Source organism: Salmo trutta, chromosome 11 (genome assembly GCF_901001165.1).
Source record: "Salmo trutta chromosome 11, fSalTru1.1, whole genome shotgun sequence".
NCBI lineage: Eukaryota > Metazoa > Chordata > Actinopteri > Salmoniformes > Salmonidae > Salmo > Salmo trutta.
Genome location: NC_042967.1, coordinates 8,040,043 through 8,053,971, shown reverse-complemented (window position 1 = coordinate 8,053,971; position 13,929 = coordinate 8,040,043). Strand labels below are relative to the sequence as shown.

Below are 13,929 nucleotides of genomic sequence, written 5' to 3'. Positions count from 1 at the left end.
GGTTTAACCAAGCCAAGCCCTGCTTAGCTTTGATATTTGTCACGGACTACTAGCAATGTGAATGAGAATAATTGTTGAGAGATCTCCACTTAATAATTAAATAGAATCACCGCTATCCAACCATTCTTCCTCCTATCCTTCTACTCCCACTCCTTCAGGTTTTCCCCTGTCTCCTGCTACTCCTCGCGGCAGACTTGGCTTCATTCTTCAATAAGTGTGACGTTGCGTGCTTCAATGACGTCAGGCAGTGGTATGCAAGTGCTTGGAAATGTTGTATGTCCCACGTACGTGAGACCTTAGAAGGCTTAGCTTACATGTCTCTCGTTTTTTTTTAAATGCAATCCAAGCAAAAGCTCGTTATTACTATGGTCCAAGTGTTTTGAAATTCAAATGTCCCATGCACTGCATATCTCCCATATCTGTTATGTGTATTATTGCTATGAACCCCCCATGGCTGTAGCAAACATTGCCACTTAGTAATTTACTTACTCGGCCACATACTATTGGCTGTAATTATACTGATGTACGTCACCATGTCACTGTGTTCATCAATGCAACAACGACCAAAACATGCTCAAGTCAAGTCCCTCTTAACCGTTTCCGTTATTAAAAACCCAGAGCTCACACGCTTATCTATCATCTGTGGTATGGGATCTTTACAAACAGTCCTTGACCTCAAGCTGTTGTCAGTAAATGGCCTGAAGCCTTCAGGTCTTGTGATGACTGGGGGCAAATATTAAACATAAACAAATGTGAACCTGTACTTGATATTCCAGACTGACTGTTCTCTACAAATTGAATCCATGTAGGACATTTTAACGTCTGTTTAGGAGGGTAATTAACTTGTCATTTGAAACAGGCTTGTGTAAATCCCTGTTTTTAGAGACAGTAAACCTAGGCAGAACAAGGACAGGGATGTAATCGTTCGTCCAAACAGTTGTGCAAGTAAAACGAGAGTTTCTATTGAACAAATTCAGTTGTTGTCCCCATTCTTTTTACAGTCTATGTAGGTCCCTCCCCGTATCGTTCCATTTGCTTCCATTTAAGAAACGTTTTGCAACAGAATCGGCGTAATGCATATAATAAAATACAAATTAATACAGCCCAGCTGAATATTTACCTTACTGAGGTGATGTAGATGGAATAAAGTAATTACTTCTATTCTACTATATTCTTGCTAACACACTGTTCTTTATAAACAAGTCTGCTCTGAGTTTGAAATATACTGATCATAGGACATTTGATGTGTAGTAAGCAGTACCGTAACTAAAAGAACAGCACGCGTTGATTTCTCTTAACCACACCCTTTAGCTATGACGCCAACCAATAAGATCCTTACACGGAAGTGAACGAGAACAATTTCGTCACTTAACGTTTTAGTTATTTAGACGTTTGTTAACACCCGGGAACTCAAAATATGACTTATTTAACTTCCCAGTATCACATACTTACCCCAAGTCGTGTTTAATTCGTGTTGGTGAAAGCACTTGTTGATGTATGTTATCTAGGTAATGCTATTTAGCTAGCTGCTAACAATGGCTAACTGTAAAGATATGGGTTTTCACACTCAAATAGCCTCCGTCATGGAGGTGCTAGCGAATGCAGCCGTGGCAGAGATCTGTAAACTCGTAGACGACGACTATGCAGTGTTTCGTTTGGAAATTTCTCAAAGCCAGAAAGAAAACAGCGGATTACGGAGGAAACTACAGCTACTGGAACTGGAGGTGGCACGGGAGCGTCGTTCCAGTAGTGTCAAGATCCTCGAACGATACAAAACAGGATTGGCAAGAGGTACATGTTGCAGAAGGCCGAGGGTGCTGTCGCCCCGTTTCCCATGTGTTCAGATGTTTTACCAAGAATTGGGTCTTGGTCAGTTTTCGGATAGTATGGAAAAATGTCCGTGATTACTTAAATACCTATCTTGTGCAAAGACACTATGGTATTCTAACCAGATAAGCGAGACTTTTGGATGAAGAATTAAAGCAGTTAGCGTCGCTGCCTCGAAGAAACATTCACCATATTTTGGGGATGTCATACGCTTACAATGTTTATTATAGCTTGAACAGACACTAATTATTTTTGGTTGGGATCTTTGTAAAATACCTATTTTGGCTGCAGCACTTGTTAGCTAGAATGCTAACGCGCATTGACATAGGCTGTAGTATTTTATTTGATTTATTTAACCTTTTATTTAACTAGGCAAGTCAGCTAAGAACAAATTCTTATTTACAATGACGGCCAACCCCGGAAGACGCTGGCCCAATTGTGCGCTGCCTTATGGGACTCCCAATCACGGCCGGTTGTGATACAGCCTGGAATCGAACCAGGGTGTCTGTAGTGACGCCTCAAGCACTGCGCCACTCGGGAGCCCAGTGGCCTAAAGTTAGCCAAAGAGCCATTTTACTGGTTGAAGTTTAAAAAAAAAAAGTGTAATGCGGTTGATTTGTGATGAGACCAGTGGCGAAGTAAATCTTGGTGGGGCAAAACAAACTAAATGTGGGATGCATGCCAGCAAAGCCACAACACCAAACAATACATGAATTGCACTATAACGGTGACAAACGGTGCCCACAAACTGTTAGGGCCTACATAAAGCTGTCCCAACACCTTACCACTGCTACACCTGGCTATCAGCGGAGCCTTGTCTGGCAGTGGAACATTTCATTCAGCCTCATTTACTGCCTTTAAAAAAAACATGGCTGACTTGCTTAAACAAATGTGGTTTCTACTGACAATTGAGATGTACAAACTATGGCATAAGGGAAGACAAGCGGATGAGGCAATCTGTAATTTTGATTAAGACAATGAGCAAGCGACGACGGACGTAGTCATAACTATTTGTTGAGCACTTTTGCAATGTACAGCGACAGAATTCAGAACATGGGCCGTTCTTACAGTGTTTTCCCTGTACACCAAGTCAGAACCGTAGGATAAATAAAGGGGGCATATAAACAGACAATGAAAGCTCTTAGAATATTCAATGAATACATTTTTCTAAAACAGGTTATAGGCTACATGTGCACCACCAAGTTAGAACAGTAGGTGAAATTAAGAGGTGAAAATATACCAAATTCTTAGGGTGAGGCACATTGAATGCTGTTTGGGTCTTGCGTCAAATAACACAATTCTATTATAGAATGTTAAGCACTCACTTTGTGATGTCACTTAAACAAGAAGGTGGCGCAGCGGTCCTTTGTGGGCAAATTTTGTCATCAAAGTCTGGCATTATTTGGATTTTAATTCGGGGAAAAAACACACAGCCACTCCATTGAATAGCAGGCTAGTGGTTGCTTTGCAATGGTTGCAGTTAGCCACTGATACCTTCCATACCACTCCTTGTTGAATGTGCGATTTCAAACTTGTCGTGTAATCTTTGTCCAATGGCCGATGAGCACCGATACGTTTTATCTATAATTTCTCTTCATATGACAAGGATTAAAAAGGATTTGCCAGTAAATTGTCGACTTGATTCATGATGATGACTGCTAACTAAGACTTTGAAAGTAAGATGTTGACATCAAGTCAAAGCTACTGTACATATAATGTGATTTTATGTAATTTTATCCGTGGCCAATGATCTTGAGCCTTCTTGGAAGGGCACTTGTAATATAACTCTATGGCAGGACCCGAAGGGCTGAAACTTTGGATGTCTACCCTTACTAAAGACTTAAACTTGGCGATGACGTAGTGTCCCCATGAGTGACAGAACACTGAGCCAATCATGGCGTAATGCTCCTATTTTCTGCTGGCTCGCCCTAACACCACAGAAAGCACTGAGCTAAGCTGAAACACCTGCATTTTAGAGCTGCTTTACTCAAGAAAGCAAAAAAAGAGACCATGTTTATATGCGGCTTTATTAACTCAATTATATATATTTTTACGTTTGTTTGCAAACTGATATGTGACAGGTATTAATGCCAAAATAACATGCAAAACAGGCAAGCTCCACATTTTTCTTATAAATACACACTACCGGTCAAAAGTTTTAGAACACCTACTCATTGAAGGGTTTTTCTTTATTTTTACTATTTTCTATATTGTAGAATAATAGTGAAGACGTCAAAACTATGAAATGACATACGGAATCATGTAGTAACCAAAAAAGTGTTAAAGGACACCAATAAGCAGGACATTTGACAGGTGGAAATCTGTGCTTTGGTCTGATGAGTCCAAATTGGAGATTTTTGGTTCCAACAGATGAAATACACAGATGATCTCCACATGTGTATTTCCCACCGTAAAGCATGGGAGGTGGTGATATGGTATGGGGGTGCTTTGCTGGTGACATTGTCTGTGATTTATTTAGAATTCAAGGCACACTTAACCAGCATGGCTACCACAGCATTTTGCAGCGATACTCCATCCCATCTGGTTTGGGCTCAGTGGGACTATCATTTGTTTTTCAACACGACAATGACCCAACAAACCTCCAGGCTGTGTAAGGGCTATTTGACCAAGAAGGAGAGTGATGGAGTACTGCATCAGATGACCTGGTCTCCACAATCACCCAACCTCAACCCAAATGAGATGGTTTGGGATTAGTTGGACCGCAGAGTGAAGGAGAAAAGCAGCCAACAAGTGCTCAGCACATGTGGGAACTCCTTCAAGACTGTTGGAAAAGCATTCCAGGTGAAGCTGGTTGAGAGAATGCCAAGAGTGTGCAAAGCTGTCATCAAAGAAAATGGTGGCTATTTGAAGAATCTCAAATATAAAATATATTTTGATTTGTTTAATAGAGGTTTCTTTGCAGTAATTCGACCATGAAGGCCTGATTTACGCAGTCTCCTCTGAACAGTTGATGTTGATATGTCTGTTACTTGAATTCTGTGAAGCATTTATTTGGGCTGCAATTTCTGAGGCTGGTAACTCTAATGAACTTATCCTCTGCAGCAGAGGTAACTCTGGGTCTTCCTTTCCTGTGGCGGTCCTCATGAGAGCCAGGTTCATCATAGCGCTTGATGGTTTTTGCGACTGCACTTGAAGAAACGTTCAAAGTTCTTGACATTTTCCGCATTGACTGACCTTCATGTCTTAAATTAATGATAGACTGTTGTTTCACTTTGCTTATGCGAGCTGTTCTTGCCATAATACGGACTTGGTCTTTTACCAAATAGGGCTATCTTCTGTATACCACCCCTACCTTGTCACAACACAACTGATTGGCGCAAACTCATTAAGAAGGAAAGAAATTGCACAAATTAACTTTTAACAAGGCACACCTGTTAATTGAAATGCATTCCAGGTGATGATCTCATGAAGCTGGTTGAGAGAATGCCAAGAGTGTGCAAAGCTGTCACCAAGGCAATCAGAGATTGTAACATTCTCTGTTTCACGGGAACATGGCTCACTCGGGATATGTTATCAGTCGGTACAGCCACCCGTTTTCTTTCACGCATCACGCCGACAGAAACAAACATCTCTCTGGTAAGAAGAAGGGCGTATGCCTTATGATTAACGAGTCGTGATGTGATCATAACAACATACAGGAACTCAAGCCCTTTTGTTCACCTGACCTAGAATTCCTTACAATCAAATGCCGACTGCATTATCTACCAAGAGAATTCTCTTCGATTATAATCACAGCCGTGTATATCCCCTCCAAATCAGACACCTCAACCGCCCAGATAGAACTTCATTGGACTTTGTAAACTGGAAACCATATATCCTGTGTCTGCATTTATTGTAGCTGGGGATTTTAACAAAGCTAATCTGAAAACAAGGCACCCTAAATTTTATCAGCATATCGAATTCACGACCCGGGCTGGCAGTGTTCTGGATCATTGCTACTCTAACATCTGTGGCGCATACAAAGCCCTACCTCGCCCTCCTTTCGGTAAATCTGACCGCGACTCCATTTTGTTGTTCCCAGCCTATAGACACAAACTAAAACAGGAAACGCCCGTGCTCAGGTCTGTTCAACGTTGGTCCAACCAACTGGATTCCACTCTTCAAGATTGCTTCGATCACGTTGACTGGGATATGTTCCGGATAGCCTCAGACAGCAACATTGATGTATACGCTGATTCGGTGAGCGAGTATATTAGCAAGTGCATCGGTGATGTTGTACCCACGGTGACTATTGAAACCTTCCCCAACCAGAAACCATGGATTGATGGCAGCATTCGAGCAAAACTGAAAGCGCGAACCACTGCTTTTAATCATGGCAAGGTGACCGGAAACATGACCGAATACAAACAGTGTAGCTATTCCCTCCAAGGCAATCAAACAAGCTAAGCGTCAGTCTAGAGACAAAGTAGAGTCACAATTCAACGGCTCAAACACGAGACGTATGTGGCAGGGTCTACAGTCAATCACGGATTACAAAAAAAAAAAACAGCCCTGTCGCGGACACTTACGTCTTGCTCCCAGACAAATTAAACAACTTCTTTGCTCGCTTTGAGGACAATACAGTGCCACTGACACGGCCCGTTACCAAAACCTGTGGGCTCTCCTTAACCGCGGCCAACACGAGTAAAACATTTAAACGTGTTAACCCTCGCGAGGCTGCCGGCCCAGACGGCATCCCTAGCCGCGTCCTCAGAGCATGCGCAGACCAGCTGGCTGGTGTGTTTCCGGACTTATTCAATCAATCCCTATCCCAGTCTGCTGTTCCCACATGCTTCAAGAGGGCCACCATTGTTCCTGTTCCCAAGAAAGCTAAGGTAACTGAGCTAAACGACTATCGCCCCCGTAGCACTCACTTTCGTCATCATGAAGTGCTTTGAGAGACTAGTCAATGATCGTATCACCACCACCCTACCCGACACCCTAGACCCAGTCCAATTTGCTTACCGCCCCAATAGGTCCACAGACGACGCAATCACACTGCACACTGCCCTAACCCATCTGGACAAGAGGAATACCTATGTAAGAATGCTTTTCATCGATTACAGCTCAGCATTTAACACCATAGTACCCTCCAAACTCGTCATTAAGCTCGAGACCCTGGGTCTCGACCCCGCCATGTGCAACTGGGTCCTGGACTTTCTGACGGGCCGCCCCCAGGTGGTGAGGGTAGGAAACAACATCTCCACCCAGCTGATCCTCAACACTGGGGCCCCACAAGGGTGTGTTCTCAGCCCTCTCCTGTACTCCCTGGTTCACCCATGACTGCATGGCTATGCACGCCTCCAACTCAATCAAGTTTGCAGACAACACTACAGTGGTAGGCTTGATTACCAATGACGAGACGGCCTACAAGGAGGAGGTAAGGGCCCTCGTAGTGTGGTGTCAGGAAAATAACCTCACGCTCAATGTCAACAAAACAAAGGAGATGATCGTGGACTTCGGGAAACAGCAGAGGGAGCACCCCCTTATCCACATCGACGGGACAGCAGTGGAGAAGGTGGAAAGTTTAAGTTCCTCGGCGTACATACACATCATGTACAAACTGAAATGGTCCACCCACACAGAGAGGGTGGTGAAGAAGGCGCAACAGCACCTCTTCAACCTCAGGAGGCTGAAGAAATTTGGCTTGTCACCAAAAACACTCACAAACTTTTACAGATGCACAATCGAGAGCATCCTGTCGGGCTGTATCACCGCCTGGTACGGCAACTGCTCCGCCCACAACCGTAAGGCTCTCCAGAGGGTAGTGAGGTCTGCACAACGCATCACTGGGGGCATCCTACCTGCCCTCCAGGACACCTACACCACCTGATGTCACAGGAAGGCCAAAAAGATCATCAAATACAACAACCACCCGAGCCACTGCCTGTTCACCCCGCTATCATCCAGAAGGCGAGGTCAGTACAGCTGCATCAAAGCTGGAACCGAGAGACTGAAAAACAGCTTCTATCTCAAGGCCATCAGACTGTTAAACAGCCATCACTAACATTGAGTGGCTGCTGCCAACATACTGACTCAAATCTCTAGCCACTTTAATAATAAAACATTAGATGTAATAAATGTATCACTAGTCATTTTAAACAATGTTTACATTACTCATCTCATATGTATATACTGTGCTCTATACCATCTACTGCATCTTGCCTAGGCCGCACGGCCATCGCTCATCCATATACAGTGGGGGGGGAGTATTTGATTCCCCTGCTGATTTTGTACGTTTGCCCACTGACAAAGAAAGGATCAGTCTATAATTTTAATGGTAGGTTTATTTGAAAAGTGAGAGACAGAATAACAACAAAAATAACCAGAAAAACGCATGTCAAAAATGTTATAAATTGATTTGCATTTTAATGAGGGAATAAGTATTTGACCCCCTCTAAATCAGAAAGATTTCCGGCTCCCAGGTGTCTTTTATACAGGTAACGAGCTGAGATTAGGAGCACACTCTTAAAGGGAGTGCTCCTAATCTCAGTTTGTTACCTGTATAAAAGACTCCTGTCCACAGAAGCAATCAATCAATCAGATTCTAAACTTTCCACCATGGCCAAGACCAAAGAGCTCTCCAAGGATGTCGGGGACGAGATTGTAGACCTACACAAGGCTGGAATGGGCTACACGACCCTCGCCAAGCAGCTTGGTGAGAAGGTGACAACAGTTGGTGTGATTATTCGCAAATGGAAGAAACACAAAAGAACTGTCAATCTCCCTCGACCTGGGGCTCCATGCAAGATCTCACCTCGTGGAGTTGCAGTGGTCATGAGAACGGTGAGGAATCAGCCCAGAACTACACGGGAGGATCTTGTCAATGATCTCAAGGCAGCTGGGACCATAGTCACCAAGAAAACAATTGGTAACACACTACGCCGTGAAGGACTGAAATCCTGCAGCGCCCGCAAGGTCCCCCTGCTCAAGAATACATGTACGTCTGAAGTTTGCCAATGAACATCTGAATGACTCAGAGGACAACTGGGTGAAAGTGTTGTGGTCAGATGAGACCAAAATGGAGCTCTTTGACATCAACTCAACTCGCTGTGTTTGGAGGAGGAGGAATGCTGCCTATGACCCCAAGAACACCATCTCCACTGTCAAACATGGAGGTGGAAACATTATGCTTTGGGGGTGTTTTTCTGCTAAGGGGACAGGACAACTTCACCGCATCAAAGGGACGATGGACGGGGCCATGTACTGTCAAATCTTGGGTGAGAACCTCCTTCCCTCAGCCAGGGCATTGAAAATGGGTCGTTGATGGGAATTCCAGTATGACAGTGACCCAAAACACACGGCCAAGGCAACAAAGGAGTGGCTCAAGAAAGAAGCACATTAAGGTCCTGGAGTGGCCTAGCCAGTCTCCAGACCTTAATCCCATAGAAAATCTGTGGATGGAGCTGAAGGTTCGAGTTGCCAAACGTCAGCCTCGAAACCTTAATGACTTGGAGAAGATCTGCAAAGAGGAGTGGGACAAAATCCCTCCTGAGATGTGTGCAAACCTGGTGGCCAACTACAAGAAACGTCTGACCTCTGTGATTGCCAACAAGGGTTTTGCCACCAAGTACTAAGTCATGTTTTGCAGAGGAGTCAAATACTTATTTCCCTCATTAAAATGCAAATCACTTTATAACATTTTTGACATGCGTTTTTCTGGATTTATTTGTTGTTATTCTGTGTCTCACTGTTCAAATAAACCTACTATTAAAATTATAGACTGATCATTTCTTTGTAAGTGGGCAAACGTACAAAATCAGCAGGGGATCAAATACTTTTTCCCCCCACTGTAGTTATATGTACATATTCTTATTCATTCCTTTACACGTGTGTGTGTGTGTGTGTGTGTATATAAGGTAGTTGTTGTGAAATTGCTAGATTACTTGTTAGATATTACTGCACAGTTGGAACTAGAAGCACAAGCATTTCATTACACATGGTTAGCAGATGTTAATGCGAGTGTATGTGACCAATAAAATTTGATTTCGAGGAATATAAAACATATTTTGATTTGTTGAACACTTTTTAGTTACTACATGATTGCATATGTTACTTAATTTCATAGTTGATGTCTTCACTATTATTCTACAATGTAGAAAATAGTAAAAATAAAGAAAAACCCTTGAATGAGTAGGTGTGTCCAAACTTTTGACTGGTACTGTACATGCAAAACACAGGCAAATATTTTTTTTGACTTCATACAAGGCTTAAAATCCTATTATAATCCAAAGGTAGTGTGAAATACATTCATGAGAAACATGTAAATGTATGTTTTTTTGGTGTGTTTTCAGAGTACTCCCCCGTGTTCAGTAATCAAATTGCATGCATTGCCCAATCACTCTCTCAGGTGAAGGACATCTCACTGGAGGCCACAGGAGCTTTGTGAAGCCAGCGGGACACAATACATGGAATGATGACCAACCAAGTACTGTTGATGAGGAGACTGGATCCTCAACCCAGCATGTTGTCGTGATAGAGGTTAGTGCAGGGCTCTGCAACCCTGTTCCTGGAGGGCTACTGTCCTGTCCTCCAACCCTAATCTAGTGCACCTGATTCTAATAATTAGCTGGTTGATAAACTGAGTCAGGTTACTTAGAACTGGGGTTGAAGTGAAACCTACAGAAGGGTATCTCTCCAGGGACATGGTTGGAGAGCCCTGGCTTAGTGTAATAGTGTTGCATTACAAATTACAGTTACTTTGTAAATCAAATGTGGCCCATTTATTTCGGAAAGGCACCCTTCAGCCATTCACATGTACATTTGCCATAAGGGAGCTTGTGAGACTTATCCAATTCTACGCATGTACCGGAAATAACCTCCCCTCTTCTTGTCAGTCTGCAGATGCAGGTCCTGGGTTCAAGCTAGAGAGGTCTGAAGGAGACGAGGACCCACGGCACAGCAGAAACATCCAGACTGGAGTCGAGGACCCTACCACTGCCGCAGCGCAGCCCAGGACCCGACGCAGCATCACGGAGGTCAGTGGAACGCTGAACGCCGTCCTCAAGTCAAGGACAGACACCAAGACGTTAACTGTAACACACAGTCTCTTACACACAGGACCTGACCAAATATCAGATCCGGGTCTGGGGAGACTGGGCTGTCCTCCTGCCCCCGGCTCAGACTATTTACCGGTATTTCACCAGAGCCAGAGGACGGTTAATTCCCGTGGGGATGGTGACGGTGACGCGTTAGACACTGGTGGTGATGATCCTGCTTGTTCTTACACTACAGAGAAGGACCCTGGCAACATGCCCCTGGATTTAGAGACACAGACTGATCTGTCTATAGGGGACTGGAATCAGTACAGTAGTAGTGTATACTCTGAAGGGTACTTAGATAAGAAAGGGGAGGGGCTTGTCATAAATGAAGTGACTGTGAAATTGGAGGGAGACGTTCCTTCTACATGGAATGCAGATAATCACCTAGGAGAAGGACACTCGCAGGGCAGAGATTTTTTAGACTACAGGGAAAGCTTAGAGACAAATCCAAATGTTGCGACCCACTCCCCTTTACACACGCTCAGAGATCGAGACTCTGTGTCCACGTCGATGGGATCTTCAGATTCACACAGCCATGTCTTTTTCGATCAGGGATTGAACTCAAACAACAGGGCTAAAGCCCAGGCTCGGGGAGGGGGAGCAACATCAGGCAATAGTAAAGAGAAACGGTTCCTCTGCATGTTCTGTAACAAAGGCTTCAGCTGCCCGCAGAAGGTGGAGATCCACCAGAGGGTCCACACAGGGGAGAAACCATTCAGCTGCACCCAGTGCCACATGCGCTTCACCGAGGCTGGCACCCTGAAGCGGCACCAGAGGGTCCACACAGGGGAGAAACCTTACAGCTGCCCCCAGTGCGAGAAGAGGTTCTCCCGCCAGGACAAACTGAAGAGGCACCTGAAGGTCCACACGGGAGAAAGGCCATTCGCCTGTACGCACTGCGGAAAGAGGTTCTCGGAGAGGAGCTACCTCAGAATACACCAGCAGAAAAACCATTCCACTCTATAACATAGAAAGTAACCATTCCATTTGATAGCTTCTGACGTTTAGATCAAAGCCTGCATTAAAGGTAGACTTTCAATTTCTGCAACAACTAAGAGTGTTGGAAGTGCAAGGCCCAGACATTGTGCAATATACACTGAGTGTATAAAACATTAGAAACACCTGCTCTTTCCATGACAGACTGACCAGGTGAAAGCTATGATCCCTTATTGATGTCACCTGTTAAATTCACTTCAATCAGTGTAGATGAAGGGAAGGAGACAGGTTAAAGAAGGATTGTTAAGCCTTGAGACATGGATTATGTATGTGTGCCATTCAGAGGGTGAATGGGCAAGACAAAATACTGAAGTGCCTTTGAACGGGGGTGTATGTTAGTAGGTGCCAGGCGCACCAGCTTGTCAAGAACTGCAACGCCCAACAGTTTCCCGTGTGTTTTAAGAATGGTCCACCACCGAAATGGCATCCAGCCAACTTGACACAACTGTGGGAAGCCTTCGAGTCAGTATGGGCCAGCATCCCTGGTGAAAGCTTTTGACACCTTGTAGAGTCCATGCCCCAACGAATTGAGGCTGTTCTGAGGGCCAAAGGAGGTGCAACTCCATATTAGGAAGGTCAAATCAAATTGTATTTGTCACATGCGCCGAATTCAACAGGTAGACCTTACAGTGAAATGCTTACTCACAAGCCCTTAACCAACAATGCAGTTTTAAGAAAAATAAGTGTTAAGTAGTAAAATAACAGTAGCGAGGCTATATACAGGAGGTACCTGTACGGAGTCTTGTGACTTGGGGTTAGAAGCTGGTAAGAAGCCTTTTGGACCTAGACTTGGTGCTTCGGTACCACTTGCCGTGCGGTAGCAGAGAGAACAGAAGGTGTTCCTAATGTTTGTACACTCACTGTATAAGACATGTATACGCCTAAAAAGTAGTTAACGTATTGTTTGTACTGTGTTGGCTATATGATGTTTACAAATGCATCTTTCATTACTTCCATTGAACTACTTAATTTTTTCCCCCAATATTATTTTAATGTGAAAATGAAGTTCATCAGGTTCATGCAGCTCTGTAGTTGAGACGTGTGTGTGTGTGTGGTTTTCATATGGTGTATTAACTTGTTTATGTTTAATAAACACAAAATGGGACTTTTTAGTCTAAGACTTCCATTGACAGTCTCTTTCGTATACATCACATCTGATCTCTCCCTATTCTGCATACACCCAACAGCACTTTATAACCAATATACACTTAATAAATATATCTACACATATCCATACACTACCAAACACCTACTGTACACATCAAAATAGTTTAATCATGTTTGTCTGACTTTTATTTTTTATTTTTTATTGTGTTTTTGGCTTTAATATTGCGGATAATGATAATTATGCAGACAATGTAATTGTCTGCATAATTTCCAAAAAAATATATATATATACACACACACACTTTTAAAAATATATTTTCCTTTATTATTCCCTGCTAACCCTACCACCCCTAATTGGAGAAAACTAATAAACAATAACACATACGCTTCTACTTCCAGCTTATACATACTATATACATTTTACAGACACAATCTATTTTTACAATAGTTATATTTTGTTTGTTTTTTAGTCCTGGCCTTCCTCTATTTCTGATGTCTATCCAGTTTGATTTCTATTTGCCATATATTTGTAACTGTGCTATTTCACAAAAGTTCTCAACCTATATACATTTTACAGACCCGGTATGTTTTACATTTGTTATCTTATTAGTTCCACCCTTCAGCTCCATTCAACCCCTCCCATTCTTTAGCCATTCCTGGACCTGTGACCAAAAACGGGCTACATATGGACAGTACCAGAATAAATGATCTAATGACTGCCTCCTCCACAGTAGAATCTGCAGAGCTGGGAAGGTTGTATTCCCCATATAAAATTATATTGGTTGCAATCATTTTGTATAATTTAAATTGCAAAATTCTAAATTTTAATACGCATCATTTTGCATGTCAATTCATAAACCATGTGCCATGGAATCGGTACATCAAATCTCTCCCCAACTATTTTGCCATTTATATGGCACAGCTGTCAATTTTTTGGTCCTTAAATGAAACTGGTATA

At 43.2% G+C, this 13,929-nt stretch overlaps 1 protein-coding gene across 1 annotated transcript; it reads left to right on the top strand.

Annotated features, from left to right (window-relative positions):
* Positions 1-1,326: 1,326 nt before the first annotated feature.
* LOC115201864 (zinc finger protein 41-like) lies at positions 1,327-12,030 on the top strand. Its single transcript, XM_029765742.1, has 3 exons — positions 1,327-1,791; positions 10,178-10,308; positions 10,665-12,030. The coding sequence occupies exons 1-3, from the start codon at positions 1,536-1,538 to the stop codon at positions 11,832-11,834; spliced, it is 1,557 nt and encodes a 518-aa protein (XP_029621602.1). The 5' UTR covers positions 1,327-1,535; the 3' UTR covers positions 11,835-12,030.
* The last annotated feature ends 1,899 nt before the right edge of the window (positions 12,031-13,929 follow it).

Bases quoted from the DNA above. Each gene is read 5' to 3' on its own strand.
- LOC115201864 (XM_029765742.1), top strand. From the start codon at position 1,536: ATGGCTAACTGTAAAGATATGGGTTTTCACACTCAAATAGCCTCCGTC. The intron at 1,792-10,177 runs GTACATGTTGCA...TCACTCTCTCAG, and splicing joins CAAAACAGGATTGGCAAGAG to GTGAAGGACATCTCACTGGA. The intron at 10,309-10,664 runs GTTAGTGCAGGG...TCTTCTTGTCAG, and splicing joins AGCATGTTGTCGTGATAGAG to TCTGCAGATGCAGGTCCTGG.